The sequence below is a fragment of the Dendrobates tinctorius genome, unplaced genomic scaffold, assembly GCF_039654945.1.
Source record: "Dendrobates tinctorius isolate UK_male_01 unplaced genomic scaffold, ASM3965494v1 ptg000135l, whole genome shotgun sequence".
Taxonomy (NCBI): Eukaryota; Metazoa; Chordata; class Amphibia; order Anura; family Dendrobatidae; genus Dendrobates; species Dendrobates tinctorius.
Genome location: NW_027361803.1, coordinates 12,185,209 through 12,207,126, shown reverse-complemented (window position 1 = coordinate 12,207,126; position 21,918 = coordinate 12,185,209). Strand labels below are relative to the sequence as shown.

Genomic DNA, 21,918 nt, shown 5'->3' with positions numbered 1-21,918 from the left:
TTTCCTGGTGTTTTATCTTATTTTTTCATAAATTGATTTTTCCTTGCAGAAGAGTTCACGTAGGACAGACGGGACAGAAGAGGGTCGCGCTGTCTTGTGCTGAGCTCTCACGCCTTAATTTGCGCTATCATGTGCTGAGCTCTTGCTCCTTAATTTGCGCTATCATGTGCTGAGCTCTCGCGCCTTAGTTCGTTGGTCTTTCTAACCTTGCTGTCAATCTTTTACCTAAATCTGGAGACTATGTCAGCGGCTAAACTTGATTTAACCCTGACCGCTAATGATTAGCGCCATCCAGGCGAGGCTGCTGGGGTTTTGTTGTTTTTTTTTTTTTGCTTTTTATGTGTTACTTATGCTCTGTTAAAAATTGCATTCGACTTCGGGGGCAAATTCCATCAGAGCTGAATTTCCGTCAGGTCCGAGGCATAGCTGGGGGTCCGGGTGTGAGACACATCTGAGTGGTCCCCCACTAAGAAAATTAATATTTATAACTGCAGAGATGCACCCCAATTATAGGGAATAAAGGGGAAACGACGTCAGCAGCCAAAAGTGGTGAAGACTCGACGCTACACAAAGGCCAATATTACAAACACTGCTGCTCAGAGTGCCCTGCATAGTAAAATTGCCACTTCTTGTAGTGTAATAATGCCTGCTAGAAAATATGAATGCCCTCAACAAGTGAGATAGAAAGTAATACTGCCCGGTAATAACGATGAAAGTGCCACCTAGCGCTAATCTGTTCTGAGAAGCGACGGATCGTACTGTCACTGTTATAAAGATGCTGACTGCTGGCGCTGTTATGAGGGTGCTGACTGTTGGCGCTGTTATGAAGGTGCTGACTGTTGGCGCTGTTATGAGGGTGCTGACTGCTGGCGCTGTTATGAAGGTGCTGACTGCTGGCCCTGTTATGAGGGTGCTGACTGCTGGCGCTGTTATGAGGGTGCTGACTGTTGGCGCTGTTATGAAGGTGCTGGCGCTGTTATGAAGGTGCTGACTGCTGGCCCTGTTATGAGGGTGCTGACTGCTGGCGCTGTTATGAAGGTGCTGACTGCTGGCCCTGTTATGAGGGTGCTGACTGCTGGCGCTGTTATGAGGGTGCTGACTGTTGGCGCTGTTATGAAGGTGCTGACTGCTGGCGCTGTTATGAAGGTGCTGACTGCTGGCCCTGTTATGAGGGTGTTGACTGCTGGCGCTGCTATGAGGGTGCTGACTGCTGGCGCTGTTATGAAGGTGCTGACTGCTGGCCCTGTTATGAGGGTGTTGACTGCTGGCGCTGTTATGAGGGTGCTGACTGCTGGCGCTGTTATGAAGGTGCTGACTGCTGGCCCTGTTATGAGGGTGTTGACTGCTGGCGCTGCTATGAGGGTGCTGACTGCTGGCGCTGTTATGAGGGCGCTGACTGCTGGAACTGCTATGAGGGTGCTGACTGCTGGCGCTGTTATGAGGGTGCTGACTGCTGGAACTGTTATGAGGGTGCTGACTGCTGGCACTGTTATGAAGGTGCTGACTGCTGGCGCTGCTATGAGGGTGCTGACTGCTGGCGCTGTTATGAGGGCGCTGACTGCTGGAACTGTTATGAAGGTGCTGACTGCTGGCACTGTTATGAGGGTGCTGACTGCTGGCACTGTTATGAGGGTGCTGACTGCTGGCGCTGTTATGAGGGCGCTGACTGCTGGCGCTGTTATGAGGGCGCTGACTGCTGGCACTGTTATGAAGGTGCTGGCGCTGTTATGAGGGCGCTGACTGCTGGCGCTGTTATGAGGGTGCTGACTGCTGGCGCTGTTATGAGGGTGCTGACTGCTGGAACTGCTATGAGGGTGCTGACTGCTGGCGCTGTTATGAGGGTGCTGACTGCTGGCGCTGTTATTAGGGTGCTGACTGCTGGCGCTGTTATTAGGGTGCTGACTGCTGGCACTGTTATGAGGGTGCTGACTGCTGGAACTGCTATGAGGGTGCTGACTGCTGGCACTGTTATTAGGGTGCTGACTGCTGGCACTGTTATGAGGGTGCTGACTGCTGGAACTGCTATGAGGGTGCTGACTGCTGGCACTGTTATGAGGGTGCTGACTGCTGGCACTGTTATGAGGGTGCTGACTGCTGGCACTGTTATGAGGGTGCTGACTGCTGGCACTGTTATGAGGGTGCTGACTGCTGGCACTGTTATGAGGGTGCTGACTGCTGGAACTGTTATGAGGGTGCTGACTGCTGGCGCTGTTATGAAGGTGCTGACTGCTGGCGCTGTTATGAGGGTGCTGACTGCTGGCGCTGTTATGAGGGTGCTGACTGCTGGAACTGTTATGAGGGTGCTGACTGCTGGCGCTGTTATGAAGGTGCTGACTGCTGGCCCTGTTATGAGGGTGTTGACTGCTGGCGCTGTTATGAGGGTGCTGACTGCTGGCGCTGTTATGAAGGTGCTGACTGCTGGCCCTGTTATGAGGGTGTTGACTGCTGGCGCTGCTATGAGGGTGCTGACTGCTGGCGCTGTTATGAGGGCGCTGACTGCTGGAACTGCTATGAGGGTGCTGACTGCTGGCGCTGTTATGAGGGTGCTGACTGCTGGAACTGTTGAGGGTGCTGACTGCTGGCACTGTTATGAAGGTGCTGACTGCTGGCGCTGCTATGAGGGTGCTGACTGCTGGCGCTGTTATGAGGGCGCTGACTGCTGGAACTGTTATGAAGGTGCTGACTGCTGGCACTGTTATGAGGGTGCTGACTGCTGGCACTGTTATGAGGGTGCTGACTGCTGGCACGGTTATGAGGGTGCTGACTGCTGGCGCTGTTATGAGGGTGCTGACTGCTGGCGCTGTTATGAGGGCGCTGACTGCTGGAACTGTTATGAAGGTGCTGACTGCTGGCACTGTTATGAGGGTGCTGACTGCTGGCGCTGTTATGAGGGTGCTGACTGCTGGCGCTGTTATGAGGGCGCTGACTGCTGGCGCTGTTATGAGGGCGCTGACTGCTGGCACTGTTATGAGGGTGCTGACTGCTGGCGCTGTTATGAGGGTGCTGACTGCTGGCGCTGTTATGAGGGTGCTGACTGCTGGCGCTGTTATGAGGGCGCTGACTGCTGGCGCTGTTATGAGGGCGCTGACTGGCACTGTTATGAAGGTGCTGGCGCTGTTATGAGGGCGCTGACTGCTGGCACTGTTATGAGGGTGCTGACTGCTGGCGCTGTTATGAGGGTGCTGACTGCTGGCGCTGTTATGAGGGTGCTGACTGCTGGCGCTGTTATGAGGGCGCTGACTGCTGGCGCTGTTATGAGGGCGCTGACTGGCACTGTTATGAAGGTGCTGGCGCTGTTATGAGGGCGCTGACTGCTGGCACTGTTATGAGGGTGCTGACTGCTGGCGCTGTTATGAGGGTGCTGACTGCTGGAACTGCTATGAGGGTGCTGACTGCTGGCGCTGTTATGAGGGTGCTGACTGGCGCTGTTATGAGGGTGCTGACTGCTGGCGCTGTTATGAGGGTGCTGGCGCTGTTATTAGGGTGCTGACTGCTGGCACTGTTATTAGGGTGCTGACTGCTGGCACTGTTATGAGGGTGCTGACTGCTGGAACTGCTATGAGGGTGCTGACTGCTGGCACTGTTATTAGGGTGCTGACTGCTGGCACTGTTATGAGGGTGCTGACTGCTGGAACTGCTATGAGGGTGCTGACTGCTGGCACTGTTATGAGGGTGCTGACTGCTGGCACTGTTATGAGGGTGCTGACTGCTGGAACTGCTATGAGGGTGCTGACTGCTGGAACTGCTATGAGGGTGCTGACTGCTGGCACTGTTATGAGGGTGCTGACTGCTGGCACTGTTATGAAGGTGCTGACTGCTGGCGCTGTTATGAGGGTGCTGGCGCTGTTATGAGGGTGCTGGCGCTGTTATGAGGGTGCTGACTGCTGGCGCTGTTATGAGGGCGCTGACTGCTGGAACTGCTATGAGGGTGCTGACTGCTGGCACTGTTATGAGGGTGCTGACTGCTGGCACTGTTATGAAGGTGCTGACTGCTGGCACTGTTATGAGGGTGCTGACTGCTGGTACTGTTATGAGGGTGCTGACTGCTGGCCCTGTTATAAAGATGCTGGCGCTGTTATGAGGGTGCTGACTGCTGGCGCTGTTATGAGGGTGCTGACTGCTGGCGCTGTTATGAGGGTGCTGACTGCTGGCGCTGTTATGAGGGTGCTGACTGCTGGCGCTGTTATGAGGGTGCTGACTGCTGGCGCTGTTATGAGGGTGCTGACTGCTGACGCTGTTATGAGGGTGCTGACTGCTGGTGCTGTTATGAAGGTGCTGGATGCTGGCGCTGTTATGAGAGCGCTGACTGCTGGCGCTGTTATGAAGGTGCTGACTGCTGGCACTGTTATGAGGGCGCTGACTGCTGGCACTGTTATGAGGGTGCTGGCGCTGTTATGAGGGCGCTGACTGCTGGCACTGTTATGAGGGCGCTGACTGCTGGCACTGTTATGAGGGCGCTGACTGCTGGCAGTGATATGAGGGCGCTGACTGCTGGTGGGTCGCCCTCTCAGGGCTGTGGGGTATTCGGTACTGAGCCGGTGTCAGTGGGATGTGTCACAGCAGCGGTGACCCGGACCGTGGCCCTGGGCACCCAAGTAATAGGAAAATGTGAATGGTGGAATGTAGTTAGATGAATAGTTTGTGACGCCACCTGTGGTGCTCGGCAAGGGAGTTGCTAAGCCGACGCTGCATGCAGATCCGCTGGGACTGATGGTATGGTGCAGCAAACATGTAAAAGCTCCCCACAGGTGAAGCTATAGTCCCAGGGCAGTGTAGATGTGTTTGGTAGCAGTGCCGGAAAGGTAGGAAGCAGACAAGACACAGCGGGGTGCAATTTCTGTACCTTTACTTGACAACTGCAGTCCAGGGTCCTGATTACAGATGGTATTGGAGCAGGCTAGCCTGAAAGCAACTCGGGGAATCTCTCAGCAGACGGGCTGTGCAGTCTCCTTCCTAGCACTTGTTTGCGGGATCTCCAGTACCGAGTTACACTGAAGTTCCTCCTGTCAGATGTTCTCAAGAACCTCACTTGCACGGCAGACAGCTGTAGCCTATCTCGGGGACTCTCTACTCCTAAGTCCCGGCTCTCTATCCAAGCTGCTGTTGTGCCCTCAAGTCTTAGATGGGAGTAGGGCATTTATAGCCTCCTACTCCTCTAGTGTCTGTTGCAGGACCGTAAGTATCCGTACAACCGTGGAGACCAGGCACCAGTTCATGCGCTCTCTCCAGAGATGAGCTCTTCCTCCAGCTCTATCTCAGCGCTCCTTCCACACGTCTGCACACTTCACCCTCTGCAGACTAACTCCTCACTCCTTCCTCTTGGCCCTCAGAGAGCACTCCTCCCCTTAATCCCGGTTCAGAGTTCCCCCTGCTGGCTTGGAGTGGAACTGTGTTGCATGCATGGATTGACTGCGAGAGAGACCCATCATTGCCTCCAAGCCTGGCATTACCCTCCCCTGGAGGAAGGCAAAGCCACTGTGGCGACCATACTCCTGGGAGCGCCACATTCCCCCCTAGTGCAAGTCAGCACTCCTGGGCTGAAAAAAAAAACATGAAACGCATAAAAACAGTTGACAATATTATTTGTACAAGAGTTAAAAATTAAAAAGTTACAAAAACCAAGAGCTTCAAAAATGGTCCTATGATGATAAGTCCAAGCATCAATGTCCATGGTCCATTCCTGGGCAAATGGTTAACTATATACAGGAAAGTCTTTGACCACACAAGTCCTGTGGTACAATGTCCATAAAATAAAACTAGCAATTCCAAAGGAAACTCTAACCGGCTACCTGTAGGCAAAAAACTTGGAAAACAGTTACATATATACACATATAATGTCAACATTTACATTTATCTATATTCGATATCTAATGAGTGGTATCCCTTGTGTAATGCGGGTAGACCTACGTAATACTGGTGTAGTGGGTAATGTACTGGATACACTACTGGGGGTTCTGCATGGCACAGAGATCCTAGATTGTCTGTGAACTCTTAGACTCACCAGGGGCATAACAGGTTCACCACTGTCAGGGCGAGGTTTCTCTGGCTCCACTGCTGGTGTGGCATCTGCCTGATTTACCTGGTCCTCAGGATTTCCTTGAGTCACGTCTTCCTGTGCTACCAATTTGGGAAATATCAACACTGGCACCACTATTGCATCATTTACTTTAGTCCAATTCGCAGGGAATTCCCCAAGTATTGTGCTGACCTTCTCCCCTTCCTCTATGGGTTGGATGTTATCTGGTTCTTCCACTCTTTCCTTCAGCAGGTCAGGACATAGCTTCAGGTGATCTCTTGATATTGCTGCTGAGGTTTCTCCTCCATCTTTGCTAATAAGGCATACCTTGGTATTATCAAAGTTGGAGGGCAGAATGGTATAAAGTTCAGCTTCCCATTGATCATCCAATTTGTGCAATCTTCTCTTCCTTTTTAAGACTTGTTTTCCCGGCAACAAAGGAATGGCAGGTGCATTTTGATTATAAAGCTTTTCCTGCTTTTGTCTTGCCTGGGCTAGACTCTTTTCCACGCATTCTTGAACTCTTCTGTACTGTTGTTGTCTTTCTGTATCCCAGTCAGCATCTGGTGACGTTACTTCGGGTGTAAGGACTCCCATGTCCATGTCAATAGGCAGTTTACCAGGTCTTGCTCTCATTAAGTAGGCTGAGGTACAGTTGGTGGAGTTCACTGGGATATGGTTGTAGAGGTCCACCAGATCTGGCAACTTCTCTGGCCACAGATTCCTCTCCTCCAAGGGCAAAGTCTTCAGGAGCTCAATCACTACCTGGTTCATCTTCTCACACATGCCATTGGTCTGTGGGTGATACGGTGTTGTCCGGATCTTCTTACAACCATACAAGTTACAGAATTCTTGGAACACTTCTGCTTCGAAAGCTGGACCTTGATCTGTCAGCACTCTTTCAGGATATCCATGTGGTCTACAGAAGTGCTGTTGGAATGCTCTGGCTGCTGTCCTGGCTGTCTGATCTTTGACAGGCACAACTACCAGGAATCTTGAGTAGTGGTCCACAATGGTAAGTGCATAGGTGTAGCCTGACCGGCTTGGAACCAGCTTCACATGGTCCAGGGCTACCAACTCAAGTGGCTGCTTGGTGATGATTGGCAGTAGAGGAGCTCTCTGGCTGTTTTGATCCTTTCTGCACAGGTTACATTGTCCACACTCCCGGCACCACCTCTCAATGGCTTTCCTCATACCAGCCCAGTAGAACCTCTCCCGGAGCAATGCTTCCAACTTCTTCCATCCGAAGTGTCCAGCTCTAGTGTGGTATGCTTCCAGGACCATTGATGCCACTCTCTTTGGGACTATCACCTGCCAGACCAGCTCATGAATACGGGCATTGATACTCCTCCGACACAGCTTTCCTTCATAAATGAACAGTCGGCCTCTCTCCTTCCACAACTTCTGGGTTTCTTCAGGAGCATCCGACTCTGGGCATGAGTCAGTTTGTGACAGTAGCTCCTTCACCAGGCGGACTGCAGGGTCACTATCTTGCGTTTCTGCCCAGTCATGATGGGGCAATGGATTCAGGGTGACCTCCTTCAAGCCAGACCGTCTGTTTCTCACTCCTTGAGCACGCTGGGCCGGTGGAAGGGAGGTAACTTTATTTCTTCAAGAGCCTCAGGGTCTTCTCCTGCCTCTGGTAGGTTAGGCATTCTGGACAGCGCATCAGCATTGGCATTCTTGTGCCCTGCCCGGTACTTGACGGTAAACTCATAGTTAGATAGCCGAGCCATCCATCGCTGTTCCAATACACCTAGTTTTGCAGTGTCCAAGTGCGTCAATGGGTTGTTGTCCGTGAAGATAGTGAACTTGGCGGAGGCTAGGTAATGTTTGAACCTTTCGGTTACAGCCCAGACTATGGCAAGGAACTCCAGCTTGAAAGAACTGTAGTTGTCAGGGTTCCTTTCAGTGGGGTGCAGCTTCCTGCTGGCGTAGGAGATCACTCATTCTTTCCCATTCTGTACCTGCGACAGTACTGCTCCTAGTCCCACGTTGCTAGCATCTGTGTACAGCACAAAGGGTTTGTCATAATGTGGGTAGGCCAGAACTTCATCTCCTGTGAAAGCCATCTTCAATCTGGTGAAGGACCTTTCCAACTCTTCAGTCCATTCAAAGGTGGAATTTTTCTGTTTGGTCTTCTTGGACTGCCCCACCAGAAGATTTTGCATAGGGGTGGCTATTTCAGTAAAGCCTTTGATGAATCTTCGGTAGTAACCTACCAGTCCAAGGAATTGGCGTACTTCATGAAGGTTGCTGGGCTTCGGCCAGTCCCGGATGACTGTGACCTTATCAGGATCTGGTGCCACACCTTCTGCACTGTCCACATGACCGAGGTACTGCACCTTGGGCTTCAGGAGGTGGCACTTAGAGGCTTCACCTTCAGGCCAAAATTGGACAAAGCTTCAAACAATTCAGCCAGGTGTTCCAGATGATCTTCATAGGTTTTGGAGAAAACAATGACATCATCCAGATACAACAGGACCGTCTCAAAGTTCATGTGTCCCAGGCAGCACTCCATCAGCCGCTGAAATGTTCCTGGGGCTGTGCAGAGCCCGAATGGCATATAATTGAACTCACAGAGACCTATTGGAGTGGTAAATGCTGTTTTCTCCTTGTCTGCCTCTGCCACGGGAACCTGCCAATACCCACTAGTGAGATCCAAGGTGGAAAAGTAGTTAGCAGTTTTAAGTGCAGTTAATGATTCCTCAATTCTAGGTAATGGGTAGGCGTCTTTATGTGTAATGCTGTTAATTTTCCTGTAATCAACACACATTCTCATGGTACCATCCTTTTTCTTTACAAACACTATTGGAGCTGCCCAGGGGCTACAACTGTCTCTGATGACCTCTGCCTCCTTCATCTCTCTCAACATACTCTTAGCACACTGATACTGTGTTGGGGGTATAGGTCTGTACCTCTCCTTTATGGGTGGATGGTCTCCAGTAGGGATATGTTGAACCCCTTTTGCCTGCCCAAAATCTAGTGGGTGTTTGCTGAATACCCGCTCATACTCTTGTGTCACTCTGTAAACCCCATTTTTCTGGTAGGAGGGTGTAGAGTCAGTTCCCACCTGCAGTTGCTGGCACCACTCCTCCATCTGCTTCACAGAGCCATTGTCCTCCACCTGCTCGGATGAGACCAAGGGCTCTGCTGCCTGCAAAGTGTTGTTATTGACAGTGAGCAGTTTAGCAACTGTGGCGTACCGAGGTATTGTGGCCTCCTTCCCACAATTCAAAAGGTGTACAGGCACTCTCCCTTTACGTACATCAACCACCCCTCTGGCTGTCAGGACAGTGGGCCTGCTATCGGAGTATACTGGTTCTACCAACGCCTGGTAATCTCTTCCTCTAAGACCTATAGCTGCCCGACACCAAACCAACATTTCACATCTGGGGGGGTATTGCAATGGGGAAGGGGTCACTCAGTCTGACGCTGCCAATTTCTGCGCCAGAGAGTTCTACCTGTTGTCTTTGCATCAGGGCTCGGATCTCCTTCTGCAGGACTCGTTGTTCACTGGAACCAGCAGTCTCAGCCACCTGTTGCAACAAGACAATAACCTCGGAAAGACAGTTTTCAATTACATTTGTATCAAGAGTCATCATTGGATTACATTCACGTCAATCAATATCAACAACTATTAGACCCTGAGACTTTAGCTCTACCCGACCCACTTTAACAGTAATTTCTTTACATCCTATCTGCGGCAAAGACTGACCATTACTGGCAACTACTGTCAGTTCATCAGTTGGGCCACGGGTGAGTTCAGAATCAGCCCAATACCTCTTGTACAGAATGTAGGGCATAGTGGTCACCTGGGAGCCAGTGTCCAGCAAAGCGTTCATGGGGATACCGTCAATCACCACAGGAAGGATCGGTCTCCCTCCCACATACTTGGCTCTCCAGTTCCTTGGGCCTGGGGATCCTACTCCTGGGGGATGGCCCTCTGCCCCAGGGATTGCTCGTTTAAAGGACAAAATCTTGCAAGATGCCCGGCCTTGTAGCAGCGACGACAGATGGGACGTCCATCCTGGTCATAGCGATTGTTGGTCCTTCCACGAAGTGGCGGGGCTCTCCTCCTCCAGAGCCACAGGACATCCTCTGGACTGGAAGCAAGCTGGATCTTTTCCTTGGAGGACACCTGCAGGGACTGCACTGTTTTGGTAAGTGCAGCCATCCCTTTGGTCAACTCCTGGACCTGAAGATGCAGCTCCTCAGTTGGATCTTTATCCAAAGTCTGTGCATCAGCCTCTACCGGGAGGGAAGGGAAAAATGTTGCTTCCTGATGGTAGGTGATCGCTGGGCGCCTAGGGGGCGCTGGACGGCTGTCAGTGGACTCCTGCAGTACCCGAATAGCCCTGTCCTTAAAATCAGCAAAGTCCAGATCAGGGTTTTGCAGGGTTATAATACGCAACTGTCCTCTGTGGGTGCTGGATAGGAGTCCTTCAATGAACTGCTCCTTTAACAGCTTATCCTCGTCCTTCACACTATCAGGATCAACTTGCTTAACTGCTCGCAGAGCCTCCTGCAGGTTGAGAGCATAATCCCTGATACTGTCCTGCGCTCCTGTGCCTTCTGTTTCCAGCCAAAGAACCTCATCTTGATTTCAGCTGCAGTGCGTGTGTCAAAGGTGCTTCTCAGCTTGGCCAGGATCTTTGCAACAGTCTCTTTATCAGTGTCCTGCCAGGCTTTCACCTCTATCAGCGCTGCACCCATTATCTTATCTGTCCAATCAGGATATTCACTTTCTGGTACTCAGAGGGTAGACTTTAAACAAACTGCACAGTCTCTCTTTAAATTCACTCAGGGTGTGTGATTCACCCGAGTACTGCGGTAGCCAGGCCGCTCCTGGTATGTTTTGCATTGACAGAGGCATTATGGGGACCGCTGCGGCGGGCGCTCCTCCTTGCGGTGCGGCCGGGTTGGCGGTGGCGTCCGCCGCTGCATCGCCTTGTGGCGCGGACATTCTCTTCCTCCCCCCCCAGTTAACGTTAGCCAGGGCCGGGGGTTGTGTGAGCTCACCGGCGGCCGCTTCGCAGGCCCGATACTCTGGGCTGTAGGCCTCAGCTCCTCCCCTTCTCGCGCGTTGTCCTCTCTTCCCGCACGGCACTTCTCTTCTTCGCGCTCTGTGGCAGGCTCCACCCACGAAGGCCTGCCCCCCCTTCTTCCCGCACACGCCAAGCAGCGCGGCAACTGGCACCAATTTCGCACACAGTCTTTTACACAAATACAGGCTATGGCACACAGGACCCGGGGGATACCGGGCTCCGTAAGCATGTTTGTGACGCCAAATTGGGTCACCCTCCCAGGGCTGTGGGGTACTCGGTACCAGGCCGGTGTCAGCGGGATGTGTCACAGCAGCGATGACCCGGACCGTGGCCCTGGGCGCCCAAGTAATAGGAAGATGTGAATGGTGGAATGTAGTTAGATGAATAGTTCGTGACGCCACCTGTGGTGCTCGGCAAGAGAGTTGTTAAGCCGACGCTGCATGCAGATCCGCTGGGACTGATGGTATGGTGCAGCAAAGATGTAAAAGCTCCCCACAGGTGAAGCTGTAGTCCCAGGGCAGTGTAGATGTGTTTGGCACTGGGATGTAGCAGTTCCGGAAAGGTAGGAAGCAGACAAGACACAGCGGGGTGCAATTTATGTACCTTTACTTGGTAACTGCAGTCCAGGGTCCTGATTACAGATGGTATTGGAGCAGGCTAGCCTGGAAGCAATTCAGGGATTCTCTCTCAGCAGACTGGCTGTGCAGTCTCCTTACTAGCGCTTGTTTGTGGGATCTCCAGTACCGAGTTACACTGAAGTTCCTCCTGTCAGATGTTCTCAAGAACCTCACTTGCACAGCAGACAGCTGTAGCCTATCTCGGGGACTCTCTACTCCTAAGTCCCGGCTCTCTATCCAAGCTGCTGTTGTGCCCTCAAGTCTTAGATGGGAGTAGGGCATTTACAGCCTCCTACTCCTCTGGTGTCTGTTGCAGGACTGTAAGTATCCATACAACCGTGGAGACCAGGCTTCAGTTCATGCACTCTCTCAAGAGATGAGCTCTTCCTCCAGCTCTATCTCAGTGCTCCTTCCACACGTCTGCACACTTCACCCTCCGCAGACTAACGCACTCCTCCCCTTAATCCCGGTTCAGAGTTCCCCCTGCTGGCCTGGAGTGGAACTGTGTTGCATGCATGGATTGACTGCGAGAGAGACCCATCATTGCCTCCAAGCCTGGCATTACCCTCCCCTGGAGGAAGGCAAAGCCACTGTGGCGGCCATACTCCTGGGGGCGCCACACTGGCACTGTTATGAGGGTGCTGACTGCTGGCACTGTTATGAGGGTGCTGATTGCTGGCGCTGTTATGAGGGTGCTGACTGCTGGCGCTGTTATGAGGGTGCTGACTGCTGGCGCTGTTATGAGGGTGCTGACTGCTGGCACTGTTATGAGGGCGCTGACTGCTGGCACTGTTATGAGGGCGCTGACTGCTGGCACTGTTATGAGGGTGTTGTGACCCATACTGCAGTTGCTAACCTGACCTCGTGGTTGAGATTTCATCACTTTCATCTTCTGACTGTGACCGGAGTTCGAGGTTTAGGTAGAAAAATCATAGATTCTAAATATCCCAGTAATGGGGATGACATTTATTATGATCTGCAGAGTACAAAATGCCCAGTTCTTGGCCCTTTGACATACAGTTTAGGGGCCGCAAAGTGGCCAAAAATAAAGGAATTGTACAGGATTTTAAAAAAAAAATTCTGCTTTCTTATAGCAACAGCGCCATACATGTCCTCAGGTTGTATCTGGTAATGCAGCTCTCTCTCATCCCCTTCTTTGAAACAGAGCTGCACTACCACAGGCAACCTATCGACAGGTGTGGCGCTGTTGCTGGAAAAAAAATGTGTCATGCTTTTTTTAATATCCAGAAACTACTTTTAGCTTAAATTTTTACAGTAAAGCTTTAAAAAAACGGTTTTGGAAGTGACCAGAACAGGAAATGAATGAGAAGTGGACAGATGCATTTTTGTTTTTATATAACTTTCCAATCTTGTAAATGGCACAGTTTGGATTTCCCGTGTCTTTAACCCTCTTATAACCAGTGATGGATACATCCATTGTAATGATCTCTGGGTGCTGTGATTACTCGGCGGTCTTATGTCTATGACCCAATCACTGCGACCACATTGATCGATAGGAGGAGTCTTTTTATATCACAGTTCCCTAGAACTGCCCTATGCAACTTCCTCAAAAAATGCAAAAAAAAAAAAAGAAAGTAAAAAAATTCAAAGTGCAACAAATATAATTTATGTATCAAAACTCATAGAAATATAAATAATTAGAAATATAGCAGCATGACTTCCACATATTTTGCGTCCTCCTGATGTTTAATTTAGGTTTGTAATAATTGGGTCGGAAAAAACATCAAAACCAGATTTTTAAAAGAAAAAAAGTTGAAAAAAAGTGTGAGCTGCTCTGCATTCCTGTTCAGCCGCCCCGGCTCCATGTTATTATGGAGAACACAGCACTTGTCTCGTGATACGGCTGAACTAAAAGGAATTTCCAGGCTATAGTATACGACCATGAGTATCAAGGTTTCAATTGTCAACATCAGTTTTACAAGTATGGTAAAAGTACATACTACATACAGAGATGTGAAAATGTGTTCGCCCCCTTCCTGATTTCCTGTTCTTTTGCATGTTTGTCACACTTAAATGTTTCAGATCACCAAACAACTGCAAATATTACACAAACATAACAAAAGTAATCAAAAAATGCAGTTTATAAATGGAGGTCTTTATTATTAAAGGAAAAAGAAATCCAAACCTACTGGGCCCTGCGTGAAAAAGTGATCTCACATACACACTCTCAAAACACAAATTACCAGTGATTTATCACATCATTAGGAAGCTGACTTCACATTCACTGGCCACACGCAGGCCTGATTACTGCCACACCTTTTCTCAATCAAGAAATCACCTAAATAGGACCTGCCTGACAAAGTGAAATAGTGCAAAACATCCTTAAAAGCTAGACGACATGCCGCGATCCAAATAAGTTCTGGAACAAATGAGAAACAAAGTAATTGACATCTGACAGTCTGGAAAAGGTTATAAAGCCATTTCTAAAGCTTTGATACTCCAGAAAACTACAGTGAGAGCTATTATCCACAAAGGGTGAAAACATGGAACAATGGTGAACCTTCCCAGGATTGGACGGCTGACCAAAATTACGCCATGAGCGCAGCGCCGACTCGTCAAAGAGGTCACAAAAGACCTCACAACAACATTCAAAGAGCTGCAGGCCTCACTTGCCTCAGTTCGGGTAAGTGTTCATGACTCCACCATAAGAAAGAGACTGGGCAAAAATGACCTGCATGGCAGAGTTCCAGATGAAAACCACTGCTGAGCAACAAGAACAGAAAGGCTCATCTCCATTTTGCCAGAAAACATCTTGATAATCCCTAAGACTTTTAGGAGAATATTCTATGGACAGATGAGACACAAGTTGAACTTTTTGGAATGTGTTTGTCCCATTACATTTGGCGCAGAAGTAACACAGCATTTCAGAAAAGGAACATCATACCAACAGTAAAATATGGTGGTGGTAGTGTGATAGTCTAGGGCTGTTTTGCTGCTTCAGGACCTGGAAGACTTGCTGTGGTAAATGGAACCCTGAATTCTGATGTCTACCAAAAAATCCTGAAGGAGAATGTCCGGCCATCTGTTTGTGACCTCAAGCAGAAGCACACTTGGGTTATGCAGCAGGACAATGATCCAAAGCACCCCAGCAAGTCCACCTCTGAATGGCTTAAGAAATTCAAAATTAAGACTTTAGAGTGGCCTAGTCAAATTCCTGACCTTATTCTAAATGAGATGCTGCGGCATGACCTCAAAAAGGTGGTTCATGCTCAGAAACCCTCCAATGTGGCTGAATTACAGTAATTCTGCAACGATGAGTGTTTAAAATTCCTCCAGAGCGTTGTAAAAGACTCATTGCCAGTTATTTCAACACTTGACTGCTGTTGTTGCTGCTAGGGGCGGCCCAACCAGTTATTAGGTTTAGGGGCAATCACTTTTTCACACAGGACCCTGTAGGTGTGGATTTTTTTTCCCCTTAATAACAAAGACCTTCATTTACAAACTGCATTTTGTGATTACTTGTGTTATCTTTGTCTGATATTTACATTTGTTTGGTGATCTGAAACATTTAATTGTGACAAACAAGCAAAAGAATAGGAAATCAAGAAGGGGCAAACACTTTTTCATACACCTGTATATGGAGGGGCATGCAAGTCTAGATGCTGCAATTGGACCTAGCTCCAATCACATCAGCTTAAACGCTTAGATGCCACTGCAAATTGTGACTGCAGCATGCAAGAGGTTGAATATGGGTAATGTGTTCTTTCTGCCCCTCATTGGTTCCCAGCCAACATGATGACGGTGAAAAAGATGACTTTGTCATGAAAATCTAGAAAAACTTGTATGAAAAATTTAATGAAATACCAAAATACTTTTCTCACACTGAATGCCAAAAAAATGCAATTGAATTAGCAGAATTTCTGTTTGCTCGGTCACTTCGCCTCCCAAGAAAATGATATTAAAAGAGATCAGTCATCGTCAGGTAATAAATCGCAGGTCTCCTTTAGAGGTGGTGTGATTTGTGCCACTCTGGTAGGAGGACACTTTGGTTTCTTGATATATAGATCCTGTACAGTATAAAGTCTTGGCACGGATCATTAGGACTCAGGAATTCCATATTTCCTCTTCCATGTGTGACAGCTTCTCCTAAAGTGTCAGTGAGCCCTTCATTCAGTGGGGAGGGATCTGCCTTCTCCTCCCTCTTCTCCACCTCTTTCCCAATCTCAAGAGTGAAGATCTTTCTGCCTGCTAAACACAACGGTCGCTGCAATTATGAGACCTCTATCTTCACGTTACTGTAAGCTCTTTGCTCCACGCCGCCTCCGCGCAGGTAAGTGACATTCTAGAAGGATAGCCTCCGCTGGAGCGGACTGCCCTCAGTCTTCACTCGTAGGTATGTGAGAACATCAGGATCAGAAATGGTCCAAGAAGAAAAATCATCACCAGCGCCGTGCTCCCAGATCAGAAGCAATCACAGATGAATGACGAGAAACAAGTTTATTCCTTTTTCTTGATCGTTCAGTAAACGCGTCACTATGTGATCAAGTCATAGAATGGACCAGGGGCGGACACTGACAGCTTGGGGCCCCTGTGCAAGAAATGTATCTGGGCCCCCTCCTTTTATGGCGACAAAGCTATGTATATATAAATATACAGTATAATATATACATATATATATATATATATATATATATCCACACACACATGTATATATATTACATAGTCTCCTTTATTATGTATATTGCTGTCCCTTATACAGTGCCCTCTCTTGTTATGTACAGCACCGTCCCTTACATATTGAATTATATAGAGCCCTGCTTTTTATTACATACCGTCCTCTCTTGTTAGATATATAATGCAATGATGGCTAATGGAACATGGGAAAGCTTCTTTTCTAATGAAGGAGCTGATGGACTGGTTGTCTGGTCACCGGCTCTTCCATCAGCCGTCATTTTATATCTAACAAGAGAGGGGACTATGTAATAAAAGAGGGCACTGTGAATAACAAAAATAACAAGAATAAACTATGTAAGAGACAGCACTATACATAACAGCAGAGGAAGCTATATAATTAGGGACGACAACATATATAACTAGAGAGGAATAGTATGTAATAAGGGACGGTGTTATACATGATAAAAGGAAACTATGTAACTAAGGATGGTCTTATACAGTACATAATAAGTGAGTACACTATATACTAAGGGACTGTGCTATATATATATATATATAAAAAGTGTCAATATATACTGAGGGATGGCGCTATATATAATAAGCGAGTACACTATATACTAAGGGGCTGTGCTATACATAATAAGTGAGTACACTGTATACTAAGGGGCTGTGTTAAACATAAGTGATTATAATGTGTTCCTCCACCTCCCCCTGTTCCTAAATCCATTATAAATCCCCCTTCCTCCCTTCCCAATCCCCCACACCCCTCATTGTCCTCCCCCCGCTTCCCATCATTGCCTTCTCCCCCAGCACCCCCATCATTGCCCATTCCACCGCCTTCATCATTTCCTCCACCCCTATCACCCCCATCATTGCCCTTTCCACCATCATTGTCCTTTCCACCACCATCATTGCCTTTTCACCACAACCCCATCATTGCCCGTTCCATCACCTCCACCATTGCTTTCTCCCCCACCACCCCATCATTGCCCTTCCCACCACCCATAATTGTCCTTTCCACTGCCATCATTGCCTTCTCCCCCACCACCTCCATCATTTCCTCCTCCTCCTCCATCATCCCCATCATTGCCCTTCCACCACCTCCATCATTGCTTTCTCCGCCACCACCCCATCATTGCCCTCTCCCCCACCACCCCCATCATTGCCTTCTCCCCCACCACCCCCATCATTGCCTTCTCCCCCACCACCGCCAGCATTGCTCATTCCACCACCTCCATCATTTCCTACTCCCCCCCATCCCCATCATTCCCCTTTCCACCACCACCATCATTGCCTTTTCCCCACCACCCCATCATTGCCCATTGCACTACCTCCATCACTTCCTCCTCCCCACCACCCCATTATTGCCCTTTCGACCACCTCCAACATTGCCCTCTCCCCCCATCATTGCCCTCTCTTCCACCTACACACACAGACACACACAGCACCTCTCACCTCTCCGCACGGTCTCCCGCAGCCACAGCATCACCGTCGCCTGCAGGCTGCAACTTCCTCTTACAGGCACAGCGGCCGCGGTGCTGAATGATGATGTCATCCAGCTGTGCCGCTGACTGCTGTGTGAGACAGGAAGTGTGGGCAGGAAGCAGGACAGATCGCTGCAGCTCCACTGCTATTTTCTCTTGTAGGCAGCGGAGTTGCGGGGATCTCTCCCTGCCCACAGCACATGAGGGCAATATGGCCAGGGGCCCCCGAAGCCTCGGGGCTGGATAAAGAGGCCAGATTGCCCTCATTATTAGCCACCCTGCAGAGTCCTCCCTGAGCGCCTGGGCCCTGGTGCAGCCGCACAGGCTGCACATGCGGTATGTCTGCCTCTGGAATGGACTTTGTTGTCATCGTACAACTGTGATTCTTCATCGGATCTTCTGTTGATGCATTTTCTTCTCGGACCAATTCTAAGCAATCAGTTCTTGATGTTGATGATTTGGAAGCATGAAAAAGGGGTGAAAGGACCAAATAGAGAGGTTTAGATGACCGGTCAGCGCATCTGCAAAAGAACCATCTTCAAATGTCTTGTGGGGTGTTCCCGGTAAACAGCGGGTCTTGTGGGGTGTTCTAGGTATATGGCGAGTCTTGTGGGGTGTTCCTGTTAACGTCAGGTCTTGTGGGGTGTTCCCGAATATGGCAGGTCTTGTGGGGTGTTCCCGCAATATGGCAGGCCTTGTGGGGTGTTCCCTGTATATGTCAGGTCTTGTGGGGTGTTCCCGGTATACGGCAGGTCTTGTGGGGCGTACCTTGTATAAGGCAAGTCTTGTGTGGCATTCTCAATATATGGCAGGTCTTGTGGGGCATTCCCGGTATACGGCAGGTCTTGTGGGGCGCTCCCTTTAGATGGCAGGTCTTGTGCGGTGTTCTCGGTATATGGCAGGTCTTGTGAGATGTTCCCAGTATACGGCAGGTCTTGTGGGGCGTTCCCTGTACATTATATGGCAGGTCTTGTGGGGTGTTCCCTGTATATGGCATGTCTTGTGCGATGTTCCCTGTATATGGCAGGGTTTGTGGGGTGTTCCCGGTATATGGCATGTCTTGTGCGATGTTCCCTGTATATGGCAGGTCTTGTGGGGTGTTCCCGGTATATGGCAGGTCTTGTGCAATGTTTCCGGTATATGGCAGGTCTTGTGCAATGTTTCCGGTATATGGCAGGTCTTGTGCGATGTTCCCGGTAAACGGCAGGTCTTGTGGGGCCTTCAACTGTATATGGCAGGTCTTGTGCGATGTTCCCGATATATGGCAGGTCTTGTGCGATGTTCCCGATATATGGCAGGTCTTGTGTGATGTTCCCAGTATATGGCAGGTCTTGTGCGATGTTCCCGATATATGGCAGGTCTTGTGCGATGTTCCCGGTATATGGCAGGTCCTGAGCGATGTTTCCGGTATATGGCAGGTCTTGTGCGATGTTTACGGAATACAGCAGGTCTTGTGCGATGTTCCCAGTATATGGCAGGTCTTGTGGGGCATTCCCTATATATAGCAGGTCTTGTGCGATGTTCCCGGTATATGGCAGGTCTTGTGCGATGCTCCCAGTATATGGCATGTCTTGTGGGGCGTTCCCTGTATGTGGCAAGTCTTGTGGGGCGTTGCCTGTATACGGCAGGTCTTGTGAGGCATTCTTGGTATACAGCAGGTCTTGTGAGTTGTTCCCTGTATATGGCAGGACTTGTGGGATGTTCCCGGGATAAGGCAGGTCTTGTGGGATGTTCCCGGTATACGGCAGGTCTTGTGGGATGTTCCTGGATCGCCCTCCCAGGGCTGTGGGGTACTCGGTACCGGGCCGATGTCGAGGGGAAATGTGTCACAGCAGCAGTGACCCGGTCCGTGGCCCTGGGCGCCCAAATCAATGGTGGTTTGTGATATAGTTTGTGAACAGTTTGTGACGCCACCTGTGGTGTTTGGCAAGTAAGATGTTAAGCCAACGCTGCATGCAGGTCCACTGGGACTGATGAGATGGTGCAGCAAAGATGGTGTAGCTCCCCACAGCTGGAGCTGTAGTCCCAGGGCAGTGTAGATGTAAGATTAGAGGAGAGGCACCCAGGTGTAGTGGTGCTGAAGATGTTAGTGCGCAAATGAATGGAGGACACCAGGGCTTGCAGTTTCAACGCTTTACTCACAGTTCATGGTACACACTGGTGCCCGCTTCCAGGCCGTGTCCTCCGGGGCAGAGACTCAGTCAACCTCCCGGGCAAGTCAGGGCTCTCCTTTCCAACACTCCGCCACCATGTACCTTTCCTGAACGACTCCGCCAATGCGCCTTTTAGTGTGAAGCTCTTCAGCACCGTGGTACTCTGGAGTTCCTCCTGTCAGATGTCCTAGCAATTCTACTCATATGGCAGACAGCTGTAGCCTCTGTCGGGGACCCCTTTCTCCGGAGTCCTGGCTCTCTATTCAGTTGCTGTTGTTTCCCCCGAGTCTAAGTTGGGAGTAGTGCATTTACAGCCAACTACTCCACCGGTGTCTGCTGCTGAACCATAAGTGTCCATACAACCTCGGGGACCGGGCCCCGGCCTTGCACTGAGAACCTATAGGCAGGGTTCCTCTTCCAACCCATAACTCCTCTCTGTTCTCCTACTCCTTCGTTCCGTACTGATTCTTCTCTCTCTTATGGAAGCTTAGGTTGCAGTTCTACGTCTTTCTCCTTCTGTTCCTTTCCCGTGCCAGCTGGCTCAGATCACTGATGCAGCTGCAGCACTTCTTCTTCTCTCCCTCTTCTAGGGATCTCCTTCCTCCCGGACCCGTCCTCAGACTCTCCTGACTGACTGTCCTTCTCTCGCCTGACCTCCCGCCAGACTGACCTGTAATTCTAAACCTTCCCCATCTTTTATATGTCTTAACTCCACCCACCTCCAAGCACCTCCAGTGTTCCATGCAGGGAGCCACCAAGGCACTCCTAATGTCTAGGAGGAGAGAGAGACCCCAATGTGGTTGTGCAGAACTACCCTGTTGTGTGGGATGCGAGTGTTGGAGTGTGGAAAGGAGCTCCCAACTTACCTAGGCGGTGGGGCACCACACCATAGGAGAAGGTGCAGTGCCTCTGTGGCGACTGAGCCTCAGGGGCACCACATACCCCCCGTTAAACACAGCACGTCCGCGGGCTGCAAGGTAAACAAAGTTGACAGCAAAGAAACATACAAAAAATTTTTGCAACGCAGAACAAACTTTTCTTATACTAAACTTCCTAGTATAGGAGGTACTTATTATTGAACGTTACAAACAATTCTTATTTAACTATCTAAATTTCAAGTCAAAAAGTGCAATTTCTCATCCTAAGTGCCATGATCTGTGACTCACTATCACTTCAGTATTATTCAGCTTTCCTTCTCTAGTACACGTTTCTTTATCATTTTTCTACTTTCACTGTCTCTTCTAGACGCAAGACGCTGACCGCAAGTATCGGGTCCGTCACCTGTCTACTTTCAATTCTTTATTCTTAATTCTGTATCAAAACAGTCTCAATTCTCTGTAAAAGCCATTTCTCAGTTACTAATACTCTTATAAAACACATTATCAACAATAAAACATTTCAAAGATTCTTGTAAGTGCTGGACACCGCTCCCTGCCGGGATTTCTTGCAGTGTCCTTTGAGGTAGACATCATCTTCGAAAAGTGTCCATGCAAAACATCATCTTCGCAAAGTGTCTTTATGTAAAACATCATCTTCGCAAAGTGTCTGTATGTAAAACCAAGAGAAAGCACCTAAAGAGGCGCAAACTATGTACAAGAGAGTTTGTGATACACTCCAAGTTCATGATCACTGTAGTTCAAAATTGAAGAACGCTGCCACTGCAAAAATTGGGCAACAAAAGTGCTACCAGAAAAACATGATAACAACAAAAATAGAAACAGGCACAACAGTGCAAACAAACCCTACTGGGTAACGAGATTTACTGTAAATTTTCTAATTGTGGTCCCCTCCTGGGGTTCTGGAAGCCGAACTGGAACTGTCACCACACATGAGGTATTCATTGGCCATCTTCAAGTATTCCCCTTCCGAAGGGGTCCAGTTGGTGACTTTTGACTTTGGCTGCTGCAAGGGCAGCCGGTTTCCTGGGAGCAGGTGCCTGAACAGGCTGGGTGACAACTGTGGGTG

The 21,918-nt window shown here is 49.5% G+C and overlaps 2 protein-coding genes across 2 annotated transcripts in view; one reads left to right on the top strand and one right to left on the bottom strand.

The window, feature by feature from the left end:
- Positions 1–2,130: 2,130 nt before the first annotated feature.
- On the bottom strand, positions 2,131–14,239 carry LOC141048445 (uncharacterized). The gene is made up of 4 exons (XM_073543994.1): positions 14,235–14,239; positions 2,561–3,273; positions 2,255–2,505; positions 2,131–2,154 (listed from the first exon to the last, which is right to left on the bottom strand). Exons 1-4 carry the CDS (start codon positions 14,237–14,239, stop codon positions 2,131–2,133), a joined length of 993 nt encoding a protein of 330 aa, XP_073400095.1.
- Positions 14,240–15,848: 1,609 nt separating this feature from the next.
- The window catches only part of AGXT2 (alanine--glyoxylate aminotransferase 2), a 28,131-nt gene continuing 22,061 nt past the window's right edge, over positions 15,849–21,918 (top strand). Inside the window, exon 1 of the mRNA XM_073543923.1 lies at positions 15,849–15,972. Coding sequence (XP_073400024.1) covers positions 15,915–15,972 — 58 coding nt within the window. The 5' untranslated portion in view covers positions 15,849–15,914. The remainder of the gene's footprint in view (positions 15,973–21,918) is intronic.

Bases quoted from the DNA above. Each gene is read 5' to 3' on its own strand.
- LOC141048445 (XM_073543994.1), bottom strand. The intron at 2,506-2,560 runs GTTCCAGCAGTC...CCCTCATAGCAG, and splicing joins AGCAGTCAGCACCCTCAACA to TTCCAGCAGTCAGCGCCCTC. The intron at 2,155-2,254 runs GTCAGCACCCTC...CCCTCATAACAG, and splicing joins CCCTCATAACAGCGCCAGCA to TGCCAGCAGTCAGCACCCTC.